Here is a 23,560-nt window from a genome sequence, read left to right as displayed (position 1 = left end):
TCGCATGGGAAAAGATTGCTTGCATATACTAAAATGAAATGGAGACCTCACACAGAATCCTAATAGGGGGCTGTCAGTATAGAACATTGAGGTTGGGCTTGGTTGACTGGGCTGCTCCCCTCTGGTTTGCACTTTCTGAAATTCTGTAATAATCTAATCACATTGGAGGTCTGTCTATTTGATTTGTGGAGAAACCACGCAGAACAATACTCACGGGCTGTCCCCGGCCTCCCGGCTCCCCTGGTTTCCCGGCCTTTCCTTTCAAACCCTAGAAAAGAGGAGATACAAAGGGTGATCCAGATCCTACGTGTGACCAGCTCATGGTTCTGTGTGGCTTCTGCTCTAAACTGATCATCAAGTGAAACAAGTCCAGCAAAACGGACAATACCATTTCTAGCTTCGTGGTGAATACGTAAACTCTAAATCTGCATTCACTTATCCACATGTTCTCTTCACAAATGCCAAAATGTTATTCATGCTAAAGAACGAGTTCTGTTATAAAATATAAGTGTGCTGTTTTCACTTGTCAAACGACATTGGCTGCCAGTGGAAGGATTTCCAGCTAAATCAGCCAGTTTTGACTACAAACACTTTCCCCCCTTTTTTTCCTTTCTTGACATAAAAATAAAGAATTGTAGTGATTTGTAAGGGTAAGTCTTCAGTGCAAAGTACATGCACAATCTCCGTAATGCTTTATATGCTTATTCCAGACAGACACAAGACAAAGAGATTCGCAGAATTCTGTCCTCTTCCCAATAAGCAGTGGAGACTCAATGCGAGGAGTTGGGAAGGCAGCATCTTACTAAGGCCGCTATTGCCTTTCTGGAGGAAATCGGCAGAACGTACCACTGCGCCTTTGGATCCCGTTAAGCCCTGAAGACCTCGCGGCCCATGATGCCCCTGCAAAAAATACAATGAACGGTTGTTGGTGTTGATTCTACTTTTAATGTGCCCTATTATATTGTTCTTTAGTTTACAAAAGAGACAGGACTAGAGATCTTACCAGTAATCCCTGCTGCCCGGCATTTCCTCTAGGTCCCTCTGGTCCATCTTGACCCTTAAGTGAAATTAGAACGGACGTTAAAGATTATAGTGGCCTTTTGGAACGGTAACTTACATATGTATTTGTTCTGTAAGTTCATCTGAGCTGCTAAAAGCACTCTCTTTGTGTCTCTATAATTGTGTATTACTTTGAGGCTGTTTAAGAGGTTTAAATGGGCTGGTCACCTATAACTTTAGTCTGATATTCTGAGACAATTTACAATTGGTTTTCATGTTTCATTATTTGTAGTTTTTCAGTTATTTAGCTTTTTATTCAGCAGCTTTGTAATTTCAGTCGTCCAAATAACCCTAGCAACCATGCTTTGTTCTAAATGAGAGACTGGAATATGAATAGGAGAGGCCTGGATAGAAAGATGAGTGATAAAAAGTAGCAGTAACTAGATATTTGTAGCCTTTCGGAGTATTTGTTGTTTAAATGGGGTCAGTGATTCCCATGTGAAAGCTGGAGGAAGTCAGAAGAAAGGCATTAGTTAAAAAAAAAAATAGCAACAATAATTAATGAAGACCAATTGAAAAGTTGCTTAGAAATGGCCATTCTATAACATACTAAAAGTTCACTTGAACCACTTCTCTAAGGCCATTCCAGAAACACGCTTTCCGCAACACAGGATGACCCACCTGCCTGGCAACCCATTGCTTTTCTATTTCTTTGGCCTTGACCCTGTTGCAGTTTGTCCTTCACTTGCCTTTGGTCAAATTAATACAGCCACCATGAGTGCATGCAATGATTGTGGAAGGCAAACACAATTGTGTATTAGTATATTAGTAAGGCTCCTATGGGCACACAGTTGTCAGCGGCTGTTGTGTATTTCTACAGGCTGAGAGACGCACATCCCCTGCTTTGTGTGAGGTCAGACACAGTGGAGCTGAAGATGAGTGTGGGCCGAATTTAAATCGATGGAGCAGATCTGCTTCTCACAAACTGCAGAAATACGCAGACTGATCGCAGACTTTGTGCCCGTAGCCTAATGGGTTCCTCCCTGAATTTATTAGAAAGAGGGCGCTACAAACTGTGAGGAGCCCATACACTACAAAGATATTAGAACACCGCTGATGCTATCAATGATAAATCTTTTAGAATCAGTGAAACGCCAGGGTTGTGAGTGTAATCTCAATTATAGCTTCTCCCTCTGAGGCTCAAAGTCATCCAGCAGCACAAACACAGCCACAGTGTAGGGTGCTCGTTACTCCTGTGTATGCTACATCACAAAGGACAATGTAGAGCGTAAGGGTAAGTACACAAAGCATTGGCCTGGCTTTTTGGCAGGCATATACATAAGTGTTCATCAGTAGCCGACATAGGGCTGCTTCTAGTAGTGAGCGCTGTTTGGGGCACTAATGCCATACACCAGTGATCCCCAACATGTTGCTCTCAGACCCATTAGATGTTGCTCCCAATGGCCTCAGAGCAGACGCTTGTTTTTGAATATTTTTGGAGGCAGGTTTTAATTGCATAAAAACCAGTTGTACTGCCAAACAGAGCCTCCTATAGGCTGCCAGTCCACATAGGGGCTACAATACCCAATCGCAGGCCTTTTGACATTTTTCCTGCTTGCGTTGCTCCCCAACTCTTTTTAAATCTGAATGTGGCTCACAGGTAAAAAAGGTCGGGGACCCCCTGGCATACACGCAAATGCAAGAATGAAGGTGCTTCCCACGTTCATATTTCTGGCAAATTGAATTGCCCCTGCATTCACCTACATGTAGTCGCCCAAATGAATGCCTAGGCCTAATGTATCATTAGCCAAATGATTCTGGGGCTGATTTTACAACTGGGGGCACGCTAATCAAAACACCCAACTAATTTGTTGCTAGGGGCAACTGCGCTTATGCACGTCTATATTCATGAATGCTTTTCTATGAAACGCCACTGTGACTCCAAATATCCTTAGAGATGTTGTTGACAATATGCAAGTTCAGCAAGTCTTATGAGACAAACCACATCCGGTTAGAGCTGATGGCACAATTATATATTATTACAATCCAGGATTCAATTTGGGATTTGGCCAGGATTTGGCCTTTTTCGTCAGGATTCCGACTTGGACCAATCCTTGTGCCTGGCCCGAACCAAATCCGAACCCTAATTTCCATATGTAAATCAGGGGGGGTAGGGAAATCACATGAATTTTCGTTACTAAAATAAGATTTTTTTCCCCACTTTTTCCTTTCCTGCCCATAATTTGCATATTCAAATTAGGATTTGGTTCGGTATTCGGCCAAATCTTTCACCAAGGATTCAGCCGAATCCCAAATAGTGGATTCGGTGCATCCCGATTTTTTTATAGAATATTCATGGCTCTTGTGGAACTATATCAGTTCTCATATTAAATTCAAATTTCAAATAAGTTTTTTTTCTAGCAGCTTCCAAGAAAGCTTTATTTAATTCTTGGTTACTAAAAGAACCCCCTTCGTTAACAGACGTTATTTCTTTTATGAACCAGCTTAGTTGGCAAGAAGCCTTATTAACCAAAACCAATGGAAACAATTCCACTGACTCTTTTAAACTGATGTTTTTGAAGCTTATCATTCTAATATAGGTGATCAAATAGGACGGTTTCTCCATTTATAAGATGTGCTTTCAGACATTCCAGTCAATGAATGGACATTTTTCTTTATTTCTTTCAATATGTTTACATCCACTGGCTTAGTTAATTTTAGTTAGTTGTTGTCAGTCTCATTTAATGGTATTTAGTTTTTAATAATTTTATGCCATTGTATCGATTATAACTTGTCTTTCATCTGCATGAAATTTGCTGTCATACTGTTATCATTTGTTTCACATGAAAATCAAATAAAATATTTTCAAAATAAATAAATAAATAAAATTCAAATTACAACCAATAATTGATAATAACACTGCTCTAGTGCCTCAAAGGACTTTAATAATCCGTCTACCGGGAATGAATGTCCGCAACTTACAGGATATCCGGGGTCTCCAGGCTCTCCTCTGTCTCCGCGGTCACCGACAGGCCCCTTTAAAACACACAACAAACCATTGCATAGATCAGTCTTCCTGGACTTTTACTTCTAAATCAGGATTTTATTTCATGTTTGATATCAACATCTGCACAATACTAGTATGACCTGTAGGTATCCTTTCATCTTCAATAATTGCTTTTTGTTTTGTGGAGAGGGGTGCAGGGATTTATCACCCGGCATAACATACAATTCACTGACATACTGCTTGGACACAATAAAAAAAAAGGCTGCATTACTGCTATGCAATTGTTTTTTGTCCCGAAGCTCCTTTTAACAAAAAGTGACTTGTGTACAGGTCAGAATTAAAGTTTAAAAAAAAAACAGAAGCAAGTCTGGACTAGGAATCAAAATAAGCCCTGGTATTTCAAGTACAGGTATAGGATCCATTATTGGGAAACCCATTATCTGGAAAGCTCCAAATTACGGAAAGGCCGTCTCCCATAGACTCCATCATAATCAAATTATTCACATTTTTAAAGAGGATTTCCTTTTTCTCTGTAATAATAAAACAACACCTTGTACTTGATCCCAACGAATCTCAATTGGATGCAAAACCAGCCTATTGGGTTTCATGTTTTTTTAAGATACGTAAGCTATGGAGATTCAATTTATGGAAAGAACCCTTATTCAGAAAACCCCAGGTCCCGAGCATTCTGGATAACAGGTCCCATGACTGTACACAATGGCCCAAACAGCCACCCAAATAAATAGTGAGTGTCCATGGAATTTTACAACAGCCCCTCCGGGATTTGCCATAACTCATAGATCTCCAGTCTGGGTCTGAACACAAGTGATTTGTTTAGTGGAATTTTAGAGCCGATGAGAGCAAATAAATGGGTGGAGATGCTTGTGTTTTGATCAGGGCACAGGTTTGCAAGAGTCCAGCAATATCTTTGGGCTGGAGTAATTGGAATGCCAGTGCCTATTTTGAATCTCAGTCCAGACCTGAAAGTGTTTATCAGATAGTAGTGGATATTTGTATTTCTGCTACAAGTAGTGCCTATGAAATGACACGTGCCACAGGAATATGGGTCCAAAAAAGAGCAGCTGTGTAGAAGGGTGTGCCATGACGTGCCAACTGAAAGAATCCTAGAAACAAAGCGCCATAATTGAATGTGCTGGAAATATATTAAGAGGAGACGAATGTCACGTTTTATATAAATAATGGCCGCAATCGTGTCATTCGTCCGAGGCCGACTTACTCTGTCTCCAGGAGCTCCGGGGGCACCTTCTGCCTTCCCATCGTCCCCTTGTTCCCCCTGTGGAAACACATTTTATTAGTAGTATATTTATTTTTCACAAAACATGACTAGGAACATTGAGAATAAACAATACAGCAAACCAGTACTCGGGGAGCCCTGTCCTCAAAAGCCTAAGTGCTACAGCAACTACTGAAATGCCAGTTCTGGCTTTGAGGTGGGGTTGCTCATCTGAAATATTGCGAAACAAACCCACGGGGAGTTCAAATGCCCAGTGTCTGCTTTACTGAAGTGCACAAATGTAGAGTAGTCTTGAGGTTCAGGTGGTGTTAGGGGGAGAGGAATTGGATTCAATCTTTTGCCATCACTTTCTGTTTTCTCTTCGTAGCCACTAAAATTGTTTTGGTGTGGACTCCCACTGCTAGGACTGAAACTGCACATTGTTGACTGAGTCTCTGATACCCAAGAGTGTTGTCAGAACAGCCATTTTACTTGTGCCATTGATACAGGGTCATGGCCATCCCATTGCCCCAGTCTCACATATCTGGTAAACTCCTGTAGGATGTGCACCATCAGTTTGTCAAGGTCTATTTTAGTCCAGGACAGGTCCGTATCGCAGCTCTCTCCCCGTGTTAATCTTCTCCGAGAAATGGCCATGTTCCCAAGATCGGTTGTTTTGCCGGTTAATCGTCTTGCAGTTTGTCGTCCTGTTGATGCTTTCTAGATTGTGGAACTTACAATAAAACTATATTAAAGGGATACTGTCATGGGGAATTTTTTTTTTCAAAACTCATCAGTTAATAGTGCTGCTCCAGCAGAATTCTGCACTGAAATCCATTTCTCAAAAGAGCAAACAGATTTTTTTATATTCAATTTTGAAATCTGGCATGGGGCTAGACATATTGTCAATTTCCCAGCTGCCCCAAGTCATGTGACTTGTGCTCTGATAAACTTCAATCACTCTTTACTGCTGTACTCCAAGTTGGAGTTATATCACCCCCCTCCCTCCCCTCCCCCCAGCCAAACAAAAGAACAATGGGAAGGTAACCAGATAGCAGCTCCCTAACACAAGATAACAGCTGCCTGGTAGATCTAAGAACAGCACTCAATAGTAAAAACCCATGTCCCACTGAGACACATTCAGTTACATTGAGAAGGAAAAACAGCAGCCTGCCAGAAAGCATTTCTCTCCTAAAGTGCAGGCACAAGTCACATGACTGGGGGCAGCTGGGAAATTGACAAAATGTCTAGCCCCATGTCAGATTTCAAAATTGATTATAAACAAATCTGTTTGCTCTCTTGAGAAATAGATTTCAGAGCAGAAGTCTGTTGGAGTAGCACTATTAACTGATGTGTTTTGAAAAAAACATGGTTTCCGATGACCGGTTCCCTTTAATGTTACAGTTATCACCATTTTTTCCCAATTAAGTAAGCTATATAAATTGTAGTACAGTCATCTTGTCAGGGAGAGTAGAAAGGGGGGAATAAAAAAACCTCTCGGTTTGTTTGGGCTATAATATGAATGAGACTTGGACGTGACAAGTAAAAATGCAGAAAAGAGAGCCAAGCATAAACACTGAACTCCAAATGCAGACAGAGCTAGGAGTGTTCTCGCTGGCTGATGGCCCACACGCAGATAAGTTCATATCCAAAAACATCCCATCTGGAGGCTCCAAGCAGAGAGGAATCCATAGTGCACTTATTCTAACTCGTTTGTTGTATAGATGCAGATGCTCAGTCTTCTACTTTGTTTCAGGACGATAGGATACACTCTGTTCCCTACTCCAGTCTCTGACATAACCCAATGCTAGTCCCAAACGAAAACTGGCCTAGGCAGTGTTGATAGCGGCCCTGTGTCCTTTCATTTTCTGCCTCCTCTGTATAATCACCAGCCACAGCCTTGTGTCGGCAGCCCAGTGCAGGTGTAGCACGGCAGTTGTCAAGGCGCCCAGTGCCGCAGATGAGAATGTCATCAACAGTGGTGGGGTGGGGTTTGACATGGAGAAGATGACCCATTTTGGAGCAACCCATTGACTAACCAACAGTACCCTTTATAATTTGGTTTCTGCCATTCCTGACAGTGGAGTTTCCCCCTCTGGTGAGAGTCAAACTGTTCCGCACTTTGAATTAAAGCAAGGGTTTCCCTGCAAACCAAAGCCTTGTGTGCCGGTATCTTTGTTCTATTGTCTAGCCAGAAGGTTGCCGTATCCTCCATTACTGAGGCTGTCATCTGAAGGGTTTGTTGAGGGTGTGCGTCTGCTCTATCCTTTTTCAGAGAGTCATACTGTTGTCATACTCGGTACACATTCTCTTTTTTTTTTTCTTCTTCCCCGAGTTATAACTGTTCTCAGACATGGGAGTTTCCCCCCTCTGCTTTCTGGATGAGCCCGTGCGACTGGCTTCTGTAACAATGAAGACTACAGTTTGGTCCAGCTGGATCCATCTGCGCAGTTCATAGAGAGACAAACTGACTGCCATCCAGAAACTTGAGTCATATTCCAGCCAGAACTGGTTATCGTGGAGCTGAGTCAGCATATGCGGAACAAAAAGAAACATGATTATCCTCATGCTGAGTAGGCATCTCAACAACAGATGAGCCTTCAAAGTGGCTGACCTCCTTTGGTTGAGTGCAGTAACCATCCCATGAATCACCCAGCATCTGTATTACAGATCAGCATTCTATAAAATTATTTGTCATGCTTTTTCCACTTCTTTAACCTTATTCTGCAGTTCTGGGAGAATAAACAAAATCCGACCCAGGGTTGGTATCGCTTGGAACCCGCAGCTCTCCAGGCACCAGCCACACCATGTTATCAGGTTTATTGCTGGATTAGCCAAGAAGAGACAATCTAAAGTGAGAGGGTAACGGAGCAGGGTAACGGAGTGGGATTGGCAGACTTTAACAGACACCGCTTTGTGCCCTCTTCTCTGAGATCGCCAACCCAAATCATGCAGAGCATCCAGATCAGCTTTGAGACCACAGAGAAGAGGACCTAAAGAAGCTCAACATGTTGCACAGTAAACCTGCTGTGCCGCTTTCGTTATTTCTAACCAGGTATAACAAACTAGGTCGTTATAGCCTCCTCCACCACAAATGGTGCAGAAGGTTTGAAGCAGCCTCTTGTTCTCCTTTAAACATATTTCATGGTTTTCAAGTTATTTGTATTTCTATTGAAACCAGTGTTTATTCCTTTCTTGTTGTTCCGCCGTTTCTGTAAATCAGCGGGCTGCTGCTTGTTTCGAGAGTCGGAAGTCGGGATCAGAAAGGAACAAACAATTACTGCTTTCAATTGAAATAACATTTCTAAATCACTTAAAAAAATGTTTACGTAAATAATGGAAAGTGGCATTTTCATTTAGTATACGAAAACACTTTTTGGATTTATCCCTTTTAATTACAACGTGGCCCGTTATTAGGGGCACCAAGATATTTTATATGTACGCAAAGAAGCTCGCACTTACCTTTTCGCCTTTTATTCCCGGCGGTCCAATTGGACCAGGGGGTCCCTTATGTCCCTTTAAAAGAAAATAAAAATAAGCCTCATTGGATCTGTTAGGCGTCAATGTACTGAAAGATACAAATACATCTGACTTTGTAAAAGTGCTGTATCGGTATAAAGGTATGGCATGAGCTGTCAGTACTGATGAAAGGGGTGATACACCTCTCCCCCCCCCCAGGGCATAGTTAACCCCTGTAAAGTATTGGCAGTTGTAGGTTTGTGTATTAAGGTTTCTTGTAAGATTTACCTGATAGCCTGGCATTCCTGGTTCACCCTGTGCGCCCATTCTTCCAGGGGATCCCTGTAAAAAAAAAAAAAAAATATCTGGATTACTTTATGAAATCTACTTTTTACACATATTAGTCTGAATATGGGTATCTTACCTGAAAGGGGAACTCCATCCAAAAATTAATATTGACGAAATTGTGGGGCAACATTATATATCACATATTAAGAGTAAGGACTTATGTTTTCTCTCACCCTAAATGGCCTTCAGGGTGTGCTGCAAAGAGTATCTAGCAGAGGAAATAAGCATTCGCCCATTGAAATCATCTTGTTCAGCCTATATTCTGATGCTTTGGGTTGTATCCCCTAATAGCCCCACAGTTTCGGAACCTTTGCACATCAAAATCTTCTGTGGAGAAGAAAGTACACGATGGAATAAATAAGATGCAACTCACAACTGGTCCACGCGTGCCCCTGCTTCCCTTAGGTCCTTGATTCCCAATGGGCCCTGGATCGCCTGGAACACCAGTTTCTCCCAAATGTCCCTCAAAGCCTTTGCTACCCTGAAATGAAAAAAAACCCAACATTTAGTTAAGATATGTTACTGTATTCTTCCGTTGTTGCTGAAAATATTTTTCTCTGGATACCTTAAAGGGATTCTGTCATGGGAAAAACCGAGCTGTCCGGGTCAAAACTGGACAGGTGGAAACCCTAGGCTAGATGTGTTATTCGTTTCCCAGGTGCCCTCAGTCACGTGACTTGTGCTCTGATAAACTTCAATCACTCTTTACTGCTGTGCTGCAAGTTAAAGTGATATCACTCCTCTGCCTTTCCTCCCTAGCAGCCAATCAACAGAACATTGGGCAAACTGACAACTGCATTGCCAAAATGCACCCATGCCCCACTTAGCGGTAGATATGGGAATACCATTCAGAAGTAGAAATCCCACTGTGACTCCTCCAGTTACTTTGAATAGGAGAAACAATAGCTTATCTGAAAGCAGTTCCATCATGAAGTGCTGGCTCTTTCTTAAGCACAGGCACAATGACCTGAGATGGCTGCCCCACACCAATATTACAGCTTTAAAAATAACATTTGTTGGTTCAGGAATAAAATTATATCTGGTAGAGTGAATTATTTGCAATGTAAACAGTATCATTATAACCCGGGGACCCCAAATCACGATAGAATCCCTTTAATAAGGTGTCTCAATAATTACCTTTTGGCCGGGTTTTCCTTTTTCTCCTTGTTTTCCAGGCTTTCCTTCCATGCCCTGCAAGGTAAAGAGAGCAGTTATTTCATGCGGGGTCCACATTTGCACATGTACCTCAATGCTTTATCTGTGCCCTGAAATATCTTATTCCACCTAAAGAAATCTGCCAGTTCTATCACCGTGAGCATTTCTCTACTGAGAGACTCTCCGGGCGATGGCATTGCTACCGCCGGCACTATCTGGTCGAAGGCATACAGCACAAAGTGGGTATATTTGCCTATTTCTTGCACAAGCCAATGTGGCTTAAAGGGTTTAGTGTTTGTTAGTCTCACTATATTGTTGCTGTCTTCTAATTGGGAGAATACAAGAATAAGGCTCATCCCCACCATTTTTAAGAATGTGTATTTAATGGCTTGTAGTTTGTAGGTTCATTTAAAGCACAAAACAGTTGGATAGTTTGAACCGATAACCCCGGCACAGGTTCAATTCCCAGCAATGCTCATCCCACAGAGAAAGGAAAGTAGGGGTGATGAATTCAAGAGAGGCAGCCATAGACACAGAGAGAGAGAGATGCCGAGCAAAACCACAACACATTCTTTCCGACAGACACGGAAATGTCTTTGTGTATTAAACATTGTAGCTCTGCTCACGAGGGAGCTGTGGCACAGGAAATTAGCCGGATTAAACAGGCAGCCCCTGATCCCCAAACACTGCTGCAGATTTATGAGAAACACATTATTTTCTGAGGTGGGTTTCCATATAAACCGAAGAAGCTGGGCACTCTGGTGTTGGCTATCGTACTGTAGACAGGGTCGGACTGGCCCAGATTTGCTCCCCCAATCAGCTGTTGTGGCACGTCTTTCGCACATAAGTGTGGTGCAGGTTTGGCGGTCGGGAGGGGGCCCCCGGGGACTGCCAGGAGGGCCCTTTGTTTTGCAGCCCCGGTGTAGACCCTGACTGTAGAATGCATATAAAGGATGAACTCATGTACCAAGTGCATGGATTATTGACAGGAAGACAACCGCAAGATTGTCTACTATCCAATGTAATGGGAAACCAATACAAAATGTTCTCATTGGAGGAGCCGATAATCTTGTAAGCATTTCTTCAGAACGTCAGCAGATCGCAATATAGCCCTGCCTAAACCAGTATGCAAAGAGCCTTCCGTAGAGGCCCAGATTTGTGACCCGGGCCTAGGGTGGCAGGATTTTAGGGGCAGGATACCACCTAGCTGCACCCACATTGATAACACTGGGGATAGTTTTGATAGTTTTTTACATTTCTCCAGCACCAATCTCCAGTGTTCTGGACTTCAAGAAGGAAATTTGCACATGTGTCAAGGGGAGGGCGGTGGGGCGACAAGCAGAGGCAAACCTAGGGGTACCTGTTGAGTAAATCCGCCGCTGCTTCCATAATAGGAGAAGCAAACCCTGCCATGTGCCTGTGAGTGCATGTGAGATTTAATAAGACTATGAAAAGTGGTTGGCTTTTGAAGGATGCTGGAAGTTGCAGTTCAGCAGCTGGACAGCTTAAAGCCTATAGAAATTTGGTTACTATAATGATGCCTTACAAGCCACCTCAACTAAAATTGTCATCAGAAGAGAAAACCCAGATGTGTGCTTTCCGTAGATCAGACGGCTCCCTTGCAGCTTTGTTTCCAGTTGGTTTCAGGCTCATTTTGACTTGAGGCCTTCTTTATAATAATAATAAGTCATTGGTTCTTGGCTTCAGAAAAAAGTTCAAAATAAAACACAAACTAATCTGGTACCCTCTGGCCATGTGACACTGGTAAACTCTTCTGGTAAGTGCTGGATGTAATAGACTGAAAAGCCCCAGACAGACCGTTTCCACGCACCATAAATGGGAATGGTCTGCCGGCAGTCTCAGGCATTTTCATCATTGCATGTGTTTTCCTGAGAAGATTGCAGCAATCACAGTATCTGCCGTGCCAAAACCCTTGCAGTGAGCCATTCCAAGAAGTGGGCTCGGGTTTCTTACATGCTCTACAATGACTGTACTGAAAAAAAAGATACACTGGCTTGTCCACGGCCCAAGAAACCAAGAAGAATAGCTGCTGGAATGGCGTGAAGGCCTCACAGCCAGCTGGCATGGAATGAGATGGACTGCTACGCGACTCTTTAACTGCCTGCGGAGCCATTCACCATAGTATAGAAAATCCTCGCTATTAAACATATACCGCAAAGGCACACTGTTCCCGATCTTATTAAGAGATGTTTGCTTGGGAACGCAATATTTCTCTTCTTGCAGTCGAGCACAAGCCTATATATTTAACAGCCGTAGATATTCATGGAGTGAAATCATGACGTCCAGATCTGTGCAGGACACAATGACGTACACTCAATATTGTCCTGAACAGAAGATTTCACTTGTCTGTTAAAAGCTTTATAATCAAAAGGTGACGGCTTCATCTTCAGGAACACATCCGACATAATGTACAAACCTGTTATCCGTTACCAAATGCACTGCACCAGGTATTCTAACATGGCACGGTCCAGGGTGAGGTGTCCTCTGAGCTTTCCAAATACAGTTGACGTTCATCATAAGAGGTTTTATTCTTGCACTCGGTTGTCAGTAACTGCCGTCATGAGACACTGGTCCTCAAATTATACTCAAGAAAATCAGTTACTGAAGGGAAAGTGAGATATGTAAGAGATAAGAAGATGTTGACGCATAAAATGCCTGTTTGGAAGCAAGAGCATCATGATGTTTAGCTACAAGCTACATGTAGGCACCTTCACTGGTCTCATTAAATGGAGACACCCCAGACCCACATTTGTACATTTTGCCTCCTGCATAGGGTGCCCTCACTGTACTGGTCTGTGAATAATAGGAGAAGTATTCCCGAGCTAAGCTCAGAGCTCTGGCAGCAACTGAAGAGCACCACACAGGACACCATGTCCCAAAGATCTGACAGGAGATTGGAGGAGGTCATTAACTCCTGAGCTAATCGTGCCTTTAGTTTTCCTTTAATTGCCGTCATTGGAAACACAGTAATGTTTTCAACTTATATTTATGATGAATATAGCAGCTTGTGCTCCTTTAGTATGCACCACTTACCTTGCCCTTATATATCCCACGTTTGCGTAGAATTACGGATTATTCATTTGCAGTATCTGTCACTATATTACTGTGAGCATGAGAACCATAAAGCGGAAATTAAATTGTTCTCAGACTCTGAGTCAGTAGATAAAGGGATCACAACCTATGCTCCAAAGATTGTCATAAACTGCGGAGACTGTATTAGCCACCATACCCATTAATCAACATTCTGGAGAACAGCAACAGAAGCAATCCTAATATTAGTCAAAGGTTTAGTAGGAGCCTGCTTCTCATTCGATGGGGGGGCAAGCAATATGCACAAGGGGTTAATGTGAGAGTTTACAAAGTCTAGGCATGATGATGGCTGCACCCGGGGGGAAAGAAAAGGATATTAAGAGTTACAGATGGTAGAAGAAAGCAATCGCTCAGCTGCTCCTGGATCTTGTGCAATATCAGTACAGCTGCTCGCACTCCCGGACGTAACTTGCCAGCAATCTCAAAGTTGAAACGTTAGAATTTATGGAGGATGACGGCCTGAGGATCGTAATGTGTCCCCAAATGCTTAAGCAGCAAATAAAGCTCTTCCTAATAGGTATCATTTTTATCTTCTTTTTCATGGTCCCCCAAACTGCCAGTAAATATTTAAGTGCTCGGCTCTATTGTGTCTCTGTATTTGTACATTTAATTGGAAGTATATATTTTGCTGGAAATCATCTGTCAAATACAGTAAGTGAAAATATCCCTGCTCTTGGGGGCCGATGCATTGTTTATTAGACGTACCAGCCTCAAAAAACATCTGAATCGTACAATTAACAAAGCCCCGTTTCTTTGATGTTATGTTCATTCTTTAACATCATAGAAAAGAGCTTTTCTGATTTGGTTAAATCCCCTCTGACTTGCAGTGCACAATCATTTTCTGGCCCTAAAGTTTCAGTCGGGTGTTCCAGCCCTGCACTGATTCTGGCCTCTAACACCCCATGGTACAGAATGCAAATGCAGATCAATGGCTCATTTTAGTTGATATAACTGAACCAACTCAGTATGGGTTATCTTATCTGGAAACCCCGTTATCCAAAAAGCTGCAGATTAGGGAAAGGCCATCTCCCATTGAGTCCTCTTAAACATGAATGCTTTGCTCCTTATGGACTGAACTGCAATTGTCTCTGTAGAGTAGACTATGGTTGCTAGCAGCAAACTGAATCATGTAGTGACCCATCATACAAGCAGTGCCAAGTATTCACAACTCACTCTGACACCTGGGAGTCCAGGAATACCAGGGGGTCCATCCTTTCCTTTTGCCCCTTCCAATCCTTTCTCTCCATTTTCCCCATCAGGTCCGGGCTGTCCCTTTTCTCCCTATAAAAAGAAGAAGAAAAAGACACATTTTAATAAAACACAGTATTGAAATTCTTCCAGCACAAAGAGGAAAAGTGATCTTACAGATCTCACAAATAGCTTCTGTTACACCACCATTGGGTTGTCTGGTAAAAATCCCAAACTGCTCGACACTGATAAAGTGAATCAATTCTTTAGTTGTGCAATTTTATTGGCTCGTGCAAAGTAGACCAGGCCTTGTCTACTTTGCATGAGCCAATAAAATTGCAGAACTGATTCACTTTATCAGTGTGCAGCAGTTTTTTGGACTGTATGTGACTGACCAACCCATGGCAGGTTGGGTAATACACTGTCTAGCACCTGATCCTGAAAGGAAAGAATACAGGGGTAGAGCACTCCAACATTGAGTGGTAATAATCCCAAATCTTCTGGTATTAGACAACCATACCGCATATCGTCTCACTTTACAACCTGACAACTATTTTTTTTCTGTGCTGCAAAATGTCATTATCTAATATAAGGCTGTTCATCTTGGCTTAGGACTGGCCCAACAGAAGACTGGGAGAAATCCCAGTTGGGCCACAGCTCCTGAATTGTGGAAGGTATGTTCACGGTGGGTGGGAGGCAGTGGTGGGGCAAGGGGTGGTTGTCTGGTGGTGGGGCCCTGGAGATATGATCCTCCGGTAGGCCCTTGGATGAAACTTGTAGTATGGCAGCTAACAGGCCCAGTGCGTGGGGAAATATGGACAGCGCCTGTTCAATGGATCATCGACTCATCTCATCAGTGTTAGACTGGCCCACTGGGATACCAGGAAAACTTCCGGTGGGCTCAGGTGTTAGTGGGCCTCTTGCTTCTAACTATTTGGCCTATTTCATGGTCATTCCCTATTCCTTTATGGGAACAAAGGCTTAATAATAGAATTATAGTATGTAGAGAAAAGAGAGTAGGAGAATAAAGAGGTTGAGTTAGGGTAGGAGATATAATAGTTTGGAAAGTGGACCCTCAAACTAAGATTTTCTGGTGGGCCCATGGCATCCCAGTCCGACGCTGCATCTCATTCTTACCTTCATGCCATCAGGACCGAGTAAGCCGCTCTCCCCCTCCATTCCGGTCTCTCCCTGTATGAGGAGGATACATTTTTATAGTTACTTGTGAGTGTTCATCACATACTAAGATTTATAAAAGGTTCTTGATAAAGACATAGACATTTATAAGAGAAATACAAGGCATATGAGTTGCTGTATAAAAGCCCTGACCTGTATATAAAAAAAAAGCCCTGTATAAAAGCCCTTTAAAGCCTTGGACCATTGAATGTGACAGTGTTTTGTGAACAGAAGATACAGAACAGATGAAATGCAAATTAGGATTCAGTTCTAATTCAGTATTCTTCGTAAATTGAGGAGAATTTATTATTTATCTGAATCCGAAAGGAAGGGGTTTGGGGCAACCCTCAAAAACACTCTGGGGCTAACTTAGAAACCCCCGGGCAAATCTGCAGATGGTCAGTAGCCCACAGCAACCAATCAAATGCTTTCTTTCATTGTTCAACCTGCAGCTGCCTGTAAAAAGCCAGTCACTGATTGGTTGCTATGAGTGTAAATCTGCCCAGTGTTTATAAACGAACCATTTGGAGTTTCTTATTGATAGCTGGGAGTGAACAATGTCATCAGATAACCAGAGGCCACTTAGGGCTAAGGGGCCGCTGCGGACTTAAGTGTAAATATAGAACACCAGTGTAAATATAGAATTCTGTAACTATACATGCAAGCAAAACACTTACCCTTTGACCGATAAGACCTTGTTCTCCTGGAATGCCTATTGGGCCGAGGTCTCCCTGAGATAGAGAGAGATAGAGTATGGTTAAGGACTAGTGATGTGGGGATCGAGGAAATCTCGACCCAGCTGACCTTCGTCTGCCCACACTTGTCTTCCCTCCTCCTTTTATAGACCCTATAAAACCGGAATTCGGAATCTGGCCGTCTAAGGCCACGATGGGGGAAGCAGGAAGAAGAGCTCAACCCCAATCCACCCGCAAAGGGTGCAGCGAGATCAGCCCGAACCCACTATTTTCAGATAGCAGCTTGGATATAAAAGTGATACCGAAACCCCCATACAATTTGAAAACCAAACTATGAGATATACTGTAATAACCTCCATTCACCTTTTTGCCACTTGGATTATTTGTACTGTGCATATGGATATGCAGACACATTCGACATAACAACATATGGATGAGTGTTAAGGGACCTATTTATTAAAACTGGTGACAAACATCAGCGACACACGGCAACCAATCAGAAATTAGATGTGATCGGTTGCTGTGGACGACATTAACGGTGATGTTTGTCTCCAGTGTTAATAAATATGCCCCTATGTGTATTAGGCTCATTGTGACACAAATGAATGCCAGCGGTGACTAGAGAAAGGATAGAGTTTTCCCTACAAAGATGTATTAACGCATCTGGGATTCTCCAGAATATCTAGCAGGTCAGTGTCGTTTTTTTAAATTTTTTTATTCTTGAGGCAAAAGCATCTTCCATGAAATATAAAATAATCATTTCTAAAGTCAGCGTTTAGAATTCATTGGGATGTGTACTTTGTGCAACGTATAGGTTGTGTTGGGCATGATTCGCAGGCTATAAAGTGATTTATATCTGTGGCGCTGCTATTTGTACTCCTGTGGGGATTCAGATCCTTAAAAGTCAGATATTTCCATAAAACTATATGTGTTTGGTATTGGCACACATGGAGGTAGGGGCTTGAGTTTTCAGAGATATAAAATAATATGTTTACATTGTATTTTTGTAGGTCTGTAACTTATTATAGAAGTTGAACTGCACCAAAGCAGATGTAATTACAGACATGCACTTACTGGGTTAATAAAATATGATCTGATTGCTACTAAATAATTTCACACTTCTCTAAAGCAACCAAAACCCTCACATTGCCTTTGGCCCACATACAAAAACAACCGTAGCCCTCCTGAATGCAAGGACACCATGCGCCAATATGAGAGAAACAATGATTTGTTATAGCGACAGGCGGAGTACGTCTCTTTAATGCACGGATAGATTTAATCGCACCCTTCCCATAGCTTTCTATCACACTGGCTACTTAAACCAAGCAAACGGCTGCTAACGATGCAAGTGATTTCAGCTACTTGCTGACACATGCACCATTTTAGTAGGCCATGTGTAGGATCTATAACAGAGGTGGCAAGGAGGGAAGAACTTACGTTGGACATGGAGAGCTCAAGAGGAAATTAAAGGACACAAATCTCACTAAAACATGGCCCCAAATACAGAGCAGCGCTCATATCAAGAGGCATCTTTGTCGCAGTGATCCCCAACCAGTAGCTCGTGAACAACATGTTGCTCCCTAACCCCTTGGATGTTGCTCCCAGTTGCCTCAAAGCAGGTGCTTATTTTTGAATTCCAGGCTTGGAGGCAAGTTTTGGTTGTATAAAAACCAGTTGCACTGTCAAACAGAGCCTCAATGTAGGTTGGGAATCCACATAAGGGCTACCAAATGGCCAATAACAGCCCTTATTTGGCACCCCAAGAACATTTTTAATGCTTGTGTTGCTCTCCGACTCCTTTTACTTCTGAATGTTGCTCACGGGTTCAAAAGGTTGGGGATCTCTGACTCTCGAGGGACCTCTCTTACCTTATTGTATATCCCACTGCTCCTGTTAGATATCAGTTACTGGAGGCTCTCCCAGCTTTCTAATGACATTCGGCAAGGATGCAATCATAAAAATGGCTTTCCTTGTTAGTGTATACTATTTACTTTTAGAATGCTAATAATTACCTTTAAAGGAAAACCGTGTGCTGGCAATTTTTCTCTTTCTTTGTGTACAAATATTGGCTTTTTATCATTTATAGCAGCAGGTCAACTCAGGTTAGACTAAGCGCTGGCACAAGGGTGCTTCTAGCAACTCAAGAATGTGGATTAGACCGAGCGCTGGCAATTTCTTTCTGGGTTTCATGTGCAAATTGTAACCAAATATTGGCCATAGCCGCCATTCAGCCTTTAAAACAGGGAATGATTTACAGGTGTTTGTTATTGGGCTGGTGCTTAAAAACTCCCTGCTTTCTCACTAGAACCTCTGAGTTAAGGAGAAGTGCACTGTTGATCTTACTACTCAGTCACACTGTTTGCTGGGGGACTTGATTTGAAATGCACTACCTACTTGGAAAGCTAATGGATAGTGTAGGACTCAAGTACAATGAGGGGCCTTGACGTGACACACGAGTTTACAAAGTTTGGTCAAAGTGCGGTACTAACACCTCATTTTTTGTAATAATTACTTTTAAAGGAGAACTAAACCCTAAATTTAAAAAAAACATACCCCATACCCTACATAGGCCCCCTCCCTCCTCCCCCCAGCCTAGCTGCTACCCCCGGCAAATGCCCCTAAGTCTTTACTCACCCCTCCGTGCAGATTCTGTCCAGCAGGTTCACCGCAGCCATCGTCTTCTCTTGTGTAATCTTTGGAATGAGACAGGCATAGTGGCGCAGGTGCAGTTGGAGCAATTTTCTGTTTCGCGTCAACTGCGCGTGCTCCAAAACGCACGAAAATTGCCAAAGCGCCGGTCTCATCCCAAAGAGGATGAAGATGTCGCCCGTGAACTCCGCTGGACAGAATCTGCACGGAGGGGTAAGTAAAGACTTTGGGGCTTTTCCCCGGGGTAGCAGCTAGGCTGGGGGGAGGAGGGAGGGGATCTATGTAGGGTAGGGTTAACTTTAGGGTTTGCTTCTCCTTTAAAGGCAAACTGTGCGTTGGCAAGTGTACAAATATTGGCTTTTTATCATTTATAGCATCTGATCAACAGAATATGGGCTAGACAGAGCGATGGCAATTTCTTTCTGTGTTTCGTGTACAAATTTATGTCACTGTAGCTGTATGCAAAGAGTTAAAATGGACATACACAGAGATCTGCTTGTTTGGCGACTTCGCCCAAACGATTGGATATCTCCCCGATACGCCCACCTTGAGGTGGGCGATATCGGGCTAATCCGATCGTGGGTCCTAGGGCCCAACAATCGTATCGTAACGTGTGGTCGCATCACGGGACCACATCAATGAACAGATGCGATTGGAGGGCCCCACACACGGGCCAATAAACTAAGTATGGCCATCTTTAGGGTTAGCGCACACGCTCAGATTCGGGGGGATTTATCGCTTGGCGACAAATCTCCTCTTCTTCGGGGCAACTATTCTCCCCAAACTGCCTCCCGCCGGCTAGGATGTAAATCGCTGGCAGGATGACACTCGGAGCGCTTCGTTTTCCGAAGTCGCCCAACGTTTCTTTGTGGGGCGACTTCGGAAAACAAAGTGATCTGAGTGCCATCCCGCTGGTTGCACATGGCAGGCAGTTGTTTCATACAAGCTCCTTTAAAGGGAACAGAGAGTCTTATTATTCCAGATTATCTGCAGATCTTTCAGTCTCTCTATACAAATAAAAAGCCAAAAGCAAGATTGAAAAGAACAAAAAAAAGCTGCAGATAAATAGTGAAAACAAGGCCGGGCCAGGCAGCTGCGTTTAACCTGGCAACCTCTCGAGCCTGTGCTATGGAGTTCATGTAAATCCTAAGCACACAGAAACGGACAGAGCTCATGCATAGATCTCCTCTATCCAGCGGAGATTAGAGCCTTGCGCGCAGCAATAAACTACCGTAATAAGCATCCGGTTTCCGAATGGCAAGGTGGCAAACGTCAATGGGGTTTTGTTCATGGAAAAAGGCCCAGGAGGGGGGAAAGCTAGAATTTCAGCTCTCTCACAAAAGGGGGAACAGTAGCTCCTATGATAGGAGGAGGGGGATTTTGCCAAAAACAATGATGTGGAAAAGAAAAGTAACAATACAAAGATCTCACTTAGAGGAGAGCGGGTCGAGGGACTTATGTGCCTTCCAAAATAAACAGGATGACATTGAATCAAAACGGTGTTTGGGTGAGTACCAGAAAATTGTAAATACCCTATCCGGTTGAGCCGCTACTGTTTCACTCGCTTATTTTCTTGGAGATCTACTCTCGCTCACAGCTGCTGCTTGATGGACCATTGGTGGTCTACATTATACTCGGATGCTTATTTTCTTACATTTCTGGCCAAATTGCTGTAAAGACTTCACGTTCATAGCCCCCTATACTGCAAGCGATTAGAAAACGGGCCACAGATACTTACCCAGCCAACTATAAAAGGAGACAAGCCAAATAAACAAAGGTATTTTGGATTTGGCCGAACCCTCCAATCCTTTGCAAAAGATTTGGCTGAATACCAAACCGAATCCTAATTTGCATATGCAAATTACAAGTGGGAAGGGGAAAAAATAGTTTACTTCCTTTGCATATGCAAATTAGGAATCGGTTAGGCCAGGTAGAGGGATTCGGCCAAATCCAAATCCTGCTGAAAAAAGCTGAATCCTGGCACGAATCCCAAACCCAATCCTGGATTCGGTGCATCCCTAAAATAAACCGATACCGATAACGGAGATACTCATCACAGTAACCAATCGCAGAGTCTTCTCAGGGCTCATTCGTGGCAATTTCTCATATTCTGTCCTGACAAAAGCAGCCCTTTGACTGGTCTAATGATGGAATCTATGGCTAATTCAGCAGCAAACATCTGGGCTCAAACTGACCAATAAAACCATTAGTCCTAAGCAGAACTATCCTGGACAATCAGCATAAAACTATTCTGTTCAATCATGCATTCATTCTGTAAGGGGTGATTGCCATTACAGTTACATTTATATTCTGAGACAATTTGCATAGACTTAAAAAAAAAAATAGAACCACAAAGTATAGAAATTATTGCATGGTTTTTGCTAATTATCTTATTTTAGAAGATCTCACCTTTAATCCAGGTTCACCTGGAGGTCCTGGCTCCCCCTTTGCTCCTTGAGGTCCCTGGAATAAAAAAAAGGTATCAAAATCATTAGAAAGATATTAACGTCAGGTGCTTAAAAGGGAACCAAACACATAAAGTTGGCTTTTTTAATGAATGTTTAAGGAGCAGTAACACCAAAAAATGAAAGCATTTTAAAGGAATGACAATATATTGTACTGTTGCCCTCAGCTAGTAAAACTGGCGTGTTTGCTATAGAAATACTACTATAGTTTATATAAACAAGCTGCTATGTAGCCATGGGGGCAGCCATTCAAGCACAGGATACACAGTAAATAACAGATAAGTACTACTCTATTTTATATAAACAATCTGCTGAGTAGCCATGGGGGCAGCCATTCAAGCACAGGATACACAGTAGATAACAGATAAGTACTACTACAGTTTATATAAACAAGCTGCTGTGTAGCCATGGGGGCAGCCATTCATGCACAGGATACACAGTAGATAACAGATAAGTACTACTACAGTTTATATAAACAAGCTGCTGTGTACCCATGGGGGCAGCCATTCATGCACAGGATACACAGTAGATAACAGATAAGTACTACTATAGTTTATATAAACAAGCCGCTGTGTAGCCATGGGAGCAGCCATTCAAGCACAGGATACACAGTAGATAACAGATAAGTACTACTACAGTTTATATAAACAAGCTGCTGTGTACCCATGGGGGCAGCCATTCAAGCACAGGATACACAGTAGATAACAGATAAGTACTACTACAGTTTATATAAACAAGCTGCTGTGTACCCATGGGGGCAGCCATTCAAGCACAGGATACACAGTAGATAACAGATAAGTACTACTATAGTTTATATAAACAAGCCGCTGTGTAGCCATGGGAGCAGCCATTCAAGCACAGGATACACAGTAGATAACAGATAAGTACTACTAAAGTTTATATAAACAAGCCGCTGTGTAGCCATGGGAGCAGCCATTCAAGCACACATCAGCTTGTTTATATAAACTATAGTAGAGTTTCTGGAGCAAACACACCAGTTGTACCACCGCAGCCCAACAGTATATTATATTTTCATTACTTTAAAACGCTTTTTTTGTTGTTGTTACTGTTCCTTAAAGGCAATAGGGACAGTGGCAACAGCACATGCAGCTCTATACCATACTGTGCTACTAAAAATGTACAAAAAACTAAATAAACAAGTAATTAACTAAATATGGTTACTATGTTTTTTGTTTTATTTTTTGCTCTCAAGCATTGCTTTGAATTTCTGTATTGATTCTCTTGTCAGTAATATTGGTATTTTGTGATATATCTGAATGTCTATGTTAACACTTCAATAAAAACAATTGAAAAAGAAGTACCAAGAAGCCACCTTTGATTTGGGCTTTTAGCTCCTTTTGATGGAAGGCTTTACAAGGCTAATAGTACAATATATACAGTGAGGAAGTAGCAACATGCATTTATTTTTGTCAGCTCTGATAATAGTTGAGACAGTGATGCTTCAGGCAGACACTCTGTTCCATAGAGAATCTCTCTGTACTTGTGGTTTGAGGGGCTTGAGCCTACAATAGCTGCATGTAATCATGGACATGGCTGAATGTTAATCAGATGTGTTACAGCTTACATACCAGAATGAATCATGTGTGTTGATTAATCAGAATCTCTGAGGTTTGGCAGGGTTTATACGGTCTGTGCTTATAGAGAGATCTTTTCTGGAGGTCTGTGCTTTAAACAGACTCCTTCTAAGTATCCGCAGGGACACTGTGGGAGGAGAGCGATTTTATTTGTCAAGCCACCCCAAGTGCAATATAAAAGGTATATAGTTTTCTGTATAATATATTCCTACTTCTCCTTCCTTCACCTCAGTACTGCCAGGGCTCTCATGGAGAGGAGAATGAACTTTAAATGGCAGCTTGAAGTCAATATAGAGGTATTTTGTTGGCATGGCAGCGCCTACTAACTGTCTAGTCCTGATGTCCAGAGCTCAGTTATGGTCTCCTGCGCTGCAACATTTGGTTAAGGGTCCATTCAATTCACACATGTCCCCAGGCATTAAACTTGGGGCATATCTCCTAACTGGTCCTTCATGCTGCATATGGGTAGCCTTGATTTT

The 23,560-nt window shown here is 42.5% G+C and overlaps 1 protein-coding gene across 5 annotated transcripts in view; it reads right to left on the bottom strand.

The window, feature by feature from the left end:
* col27a1.L (collagen, type XXVII, alpha 1 L homeolog) overlaps nt 1-23,560 on the bottom strand; it is a 314,667-nt gene that overhangs the window by 137,527 nt on the left and 153,580 nt on the right. For all 5 annotated transcript variants that reach the window (XM_041573258.1, XM_041573257.1, XM_041573260.1 and 2 more), the window contains 13 exons: nt 21,431-21,484; nt 16,355-16,408; nt 15,639-15,692; nt 14,487-14,594; nt 10,185-10,238; nt 9,421-9,528; nt 8,988-9,041; nt 8,703-8,756; nt 5,244-5,300; nt 3,982-4,035; nt 1,004-1,057; nt 847-900; nt 215-268 (listed from right to left, as the gene is read on the bottom strand). In XM_041573258.1, the coding sequence (XP_041429192.1) occupies nt 215-268; nt 847-900; nt 1,004-1,057; nt 3,982-4,035; nt 5,244-5,300; nt 8,703-8,756; nt 8,988-9,041; nt 9,421-9,528; nt 10,185-10,238; nt 14,487-14,594; nt 15,639-15,692; nt 16,355-16,408; nt 21,431-21,484 (813 nt within the window). The remainder of the gene's footprint in view (nt 1-214; nt 269-846; nt 901-1,003; nt 1,058-3,981; nt 4,036-5,243; nt 5,301-8,702; nt 8,757-8,987; nt 9,042-9,420; nt 9,529-10,184; nt 10,239-14,486; nt 14,595-15,638; nt 15,693-16,354; nt 16,409-21,430; nt 21,485-23,560) is intronic.

Source organism: Xenopus laevis, chromosome 8L, assembly GCF_017654675.1.
Source record: "Xenopus laevis strain J_2021 chromosome 8L, Xenopus_laevis_v10.1, whole genome shotgun sequence".
In the NCBI taxonomy this organism is placed as follows: domain Eukaryota; kingdom Metazoa; phylum Chordata; class Amphibia; order Anura; family Pipidae; genus Xenopus; species Xenopus laevis.
This window is presented reverse-complemented; position numbering and strand designations above follow the sequence as displayed.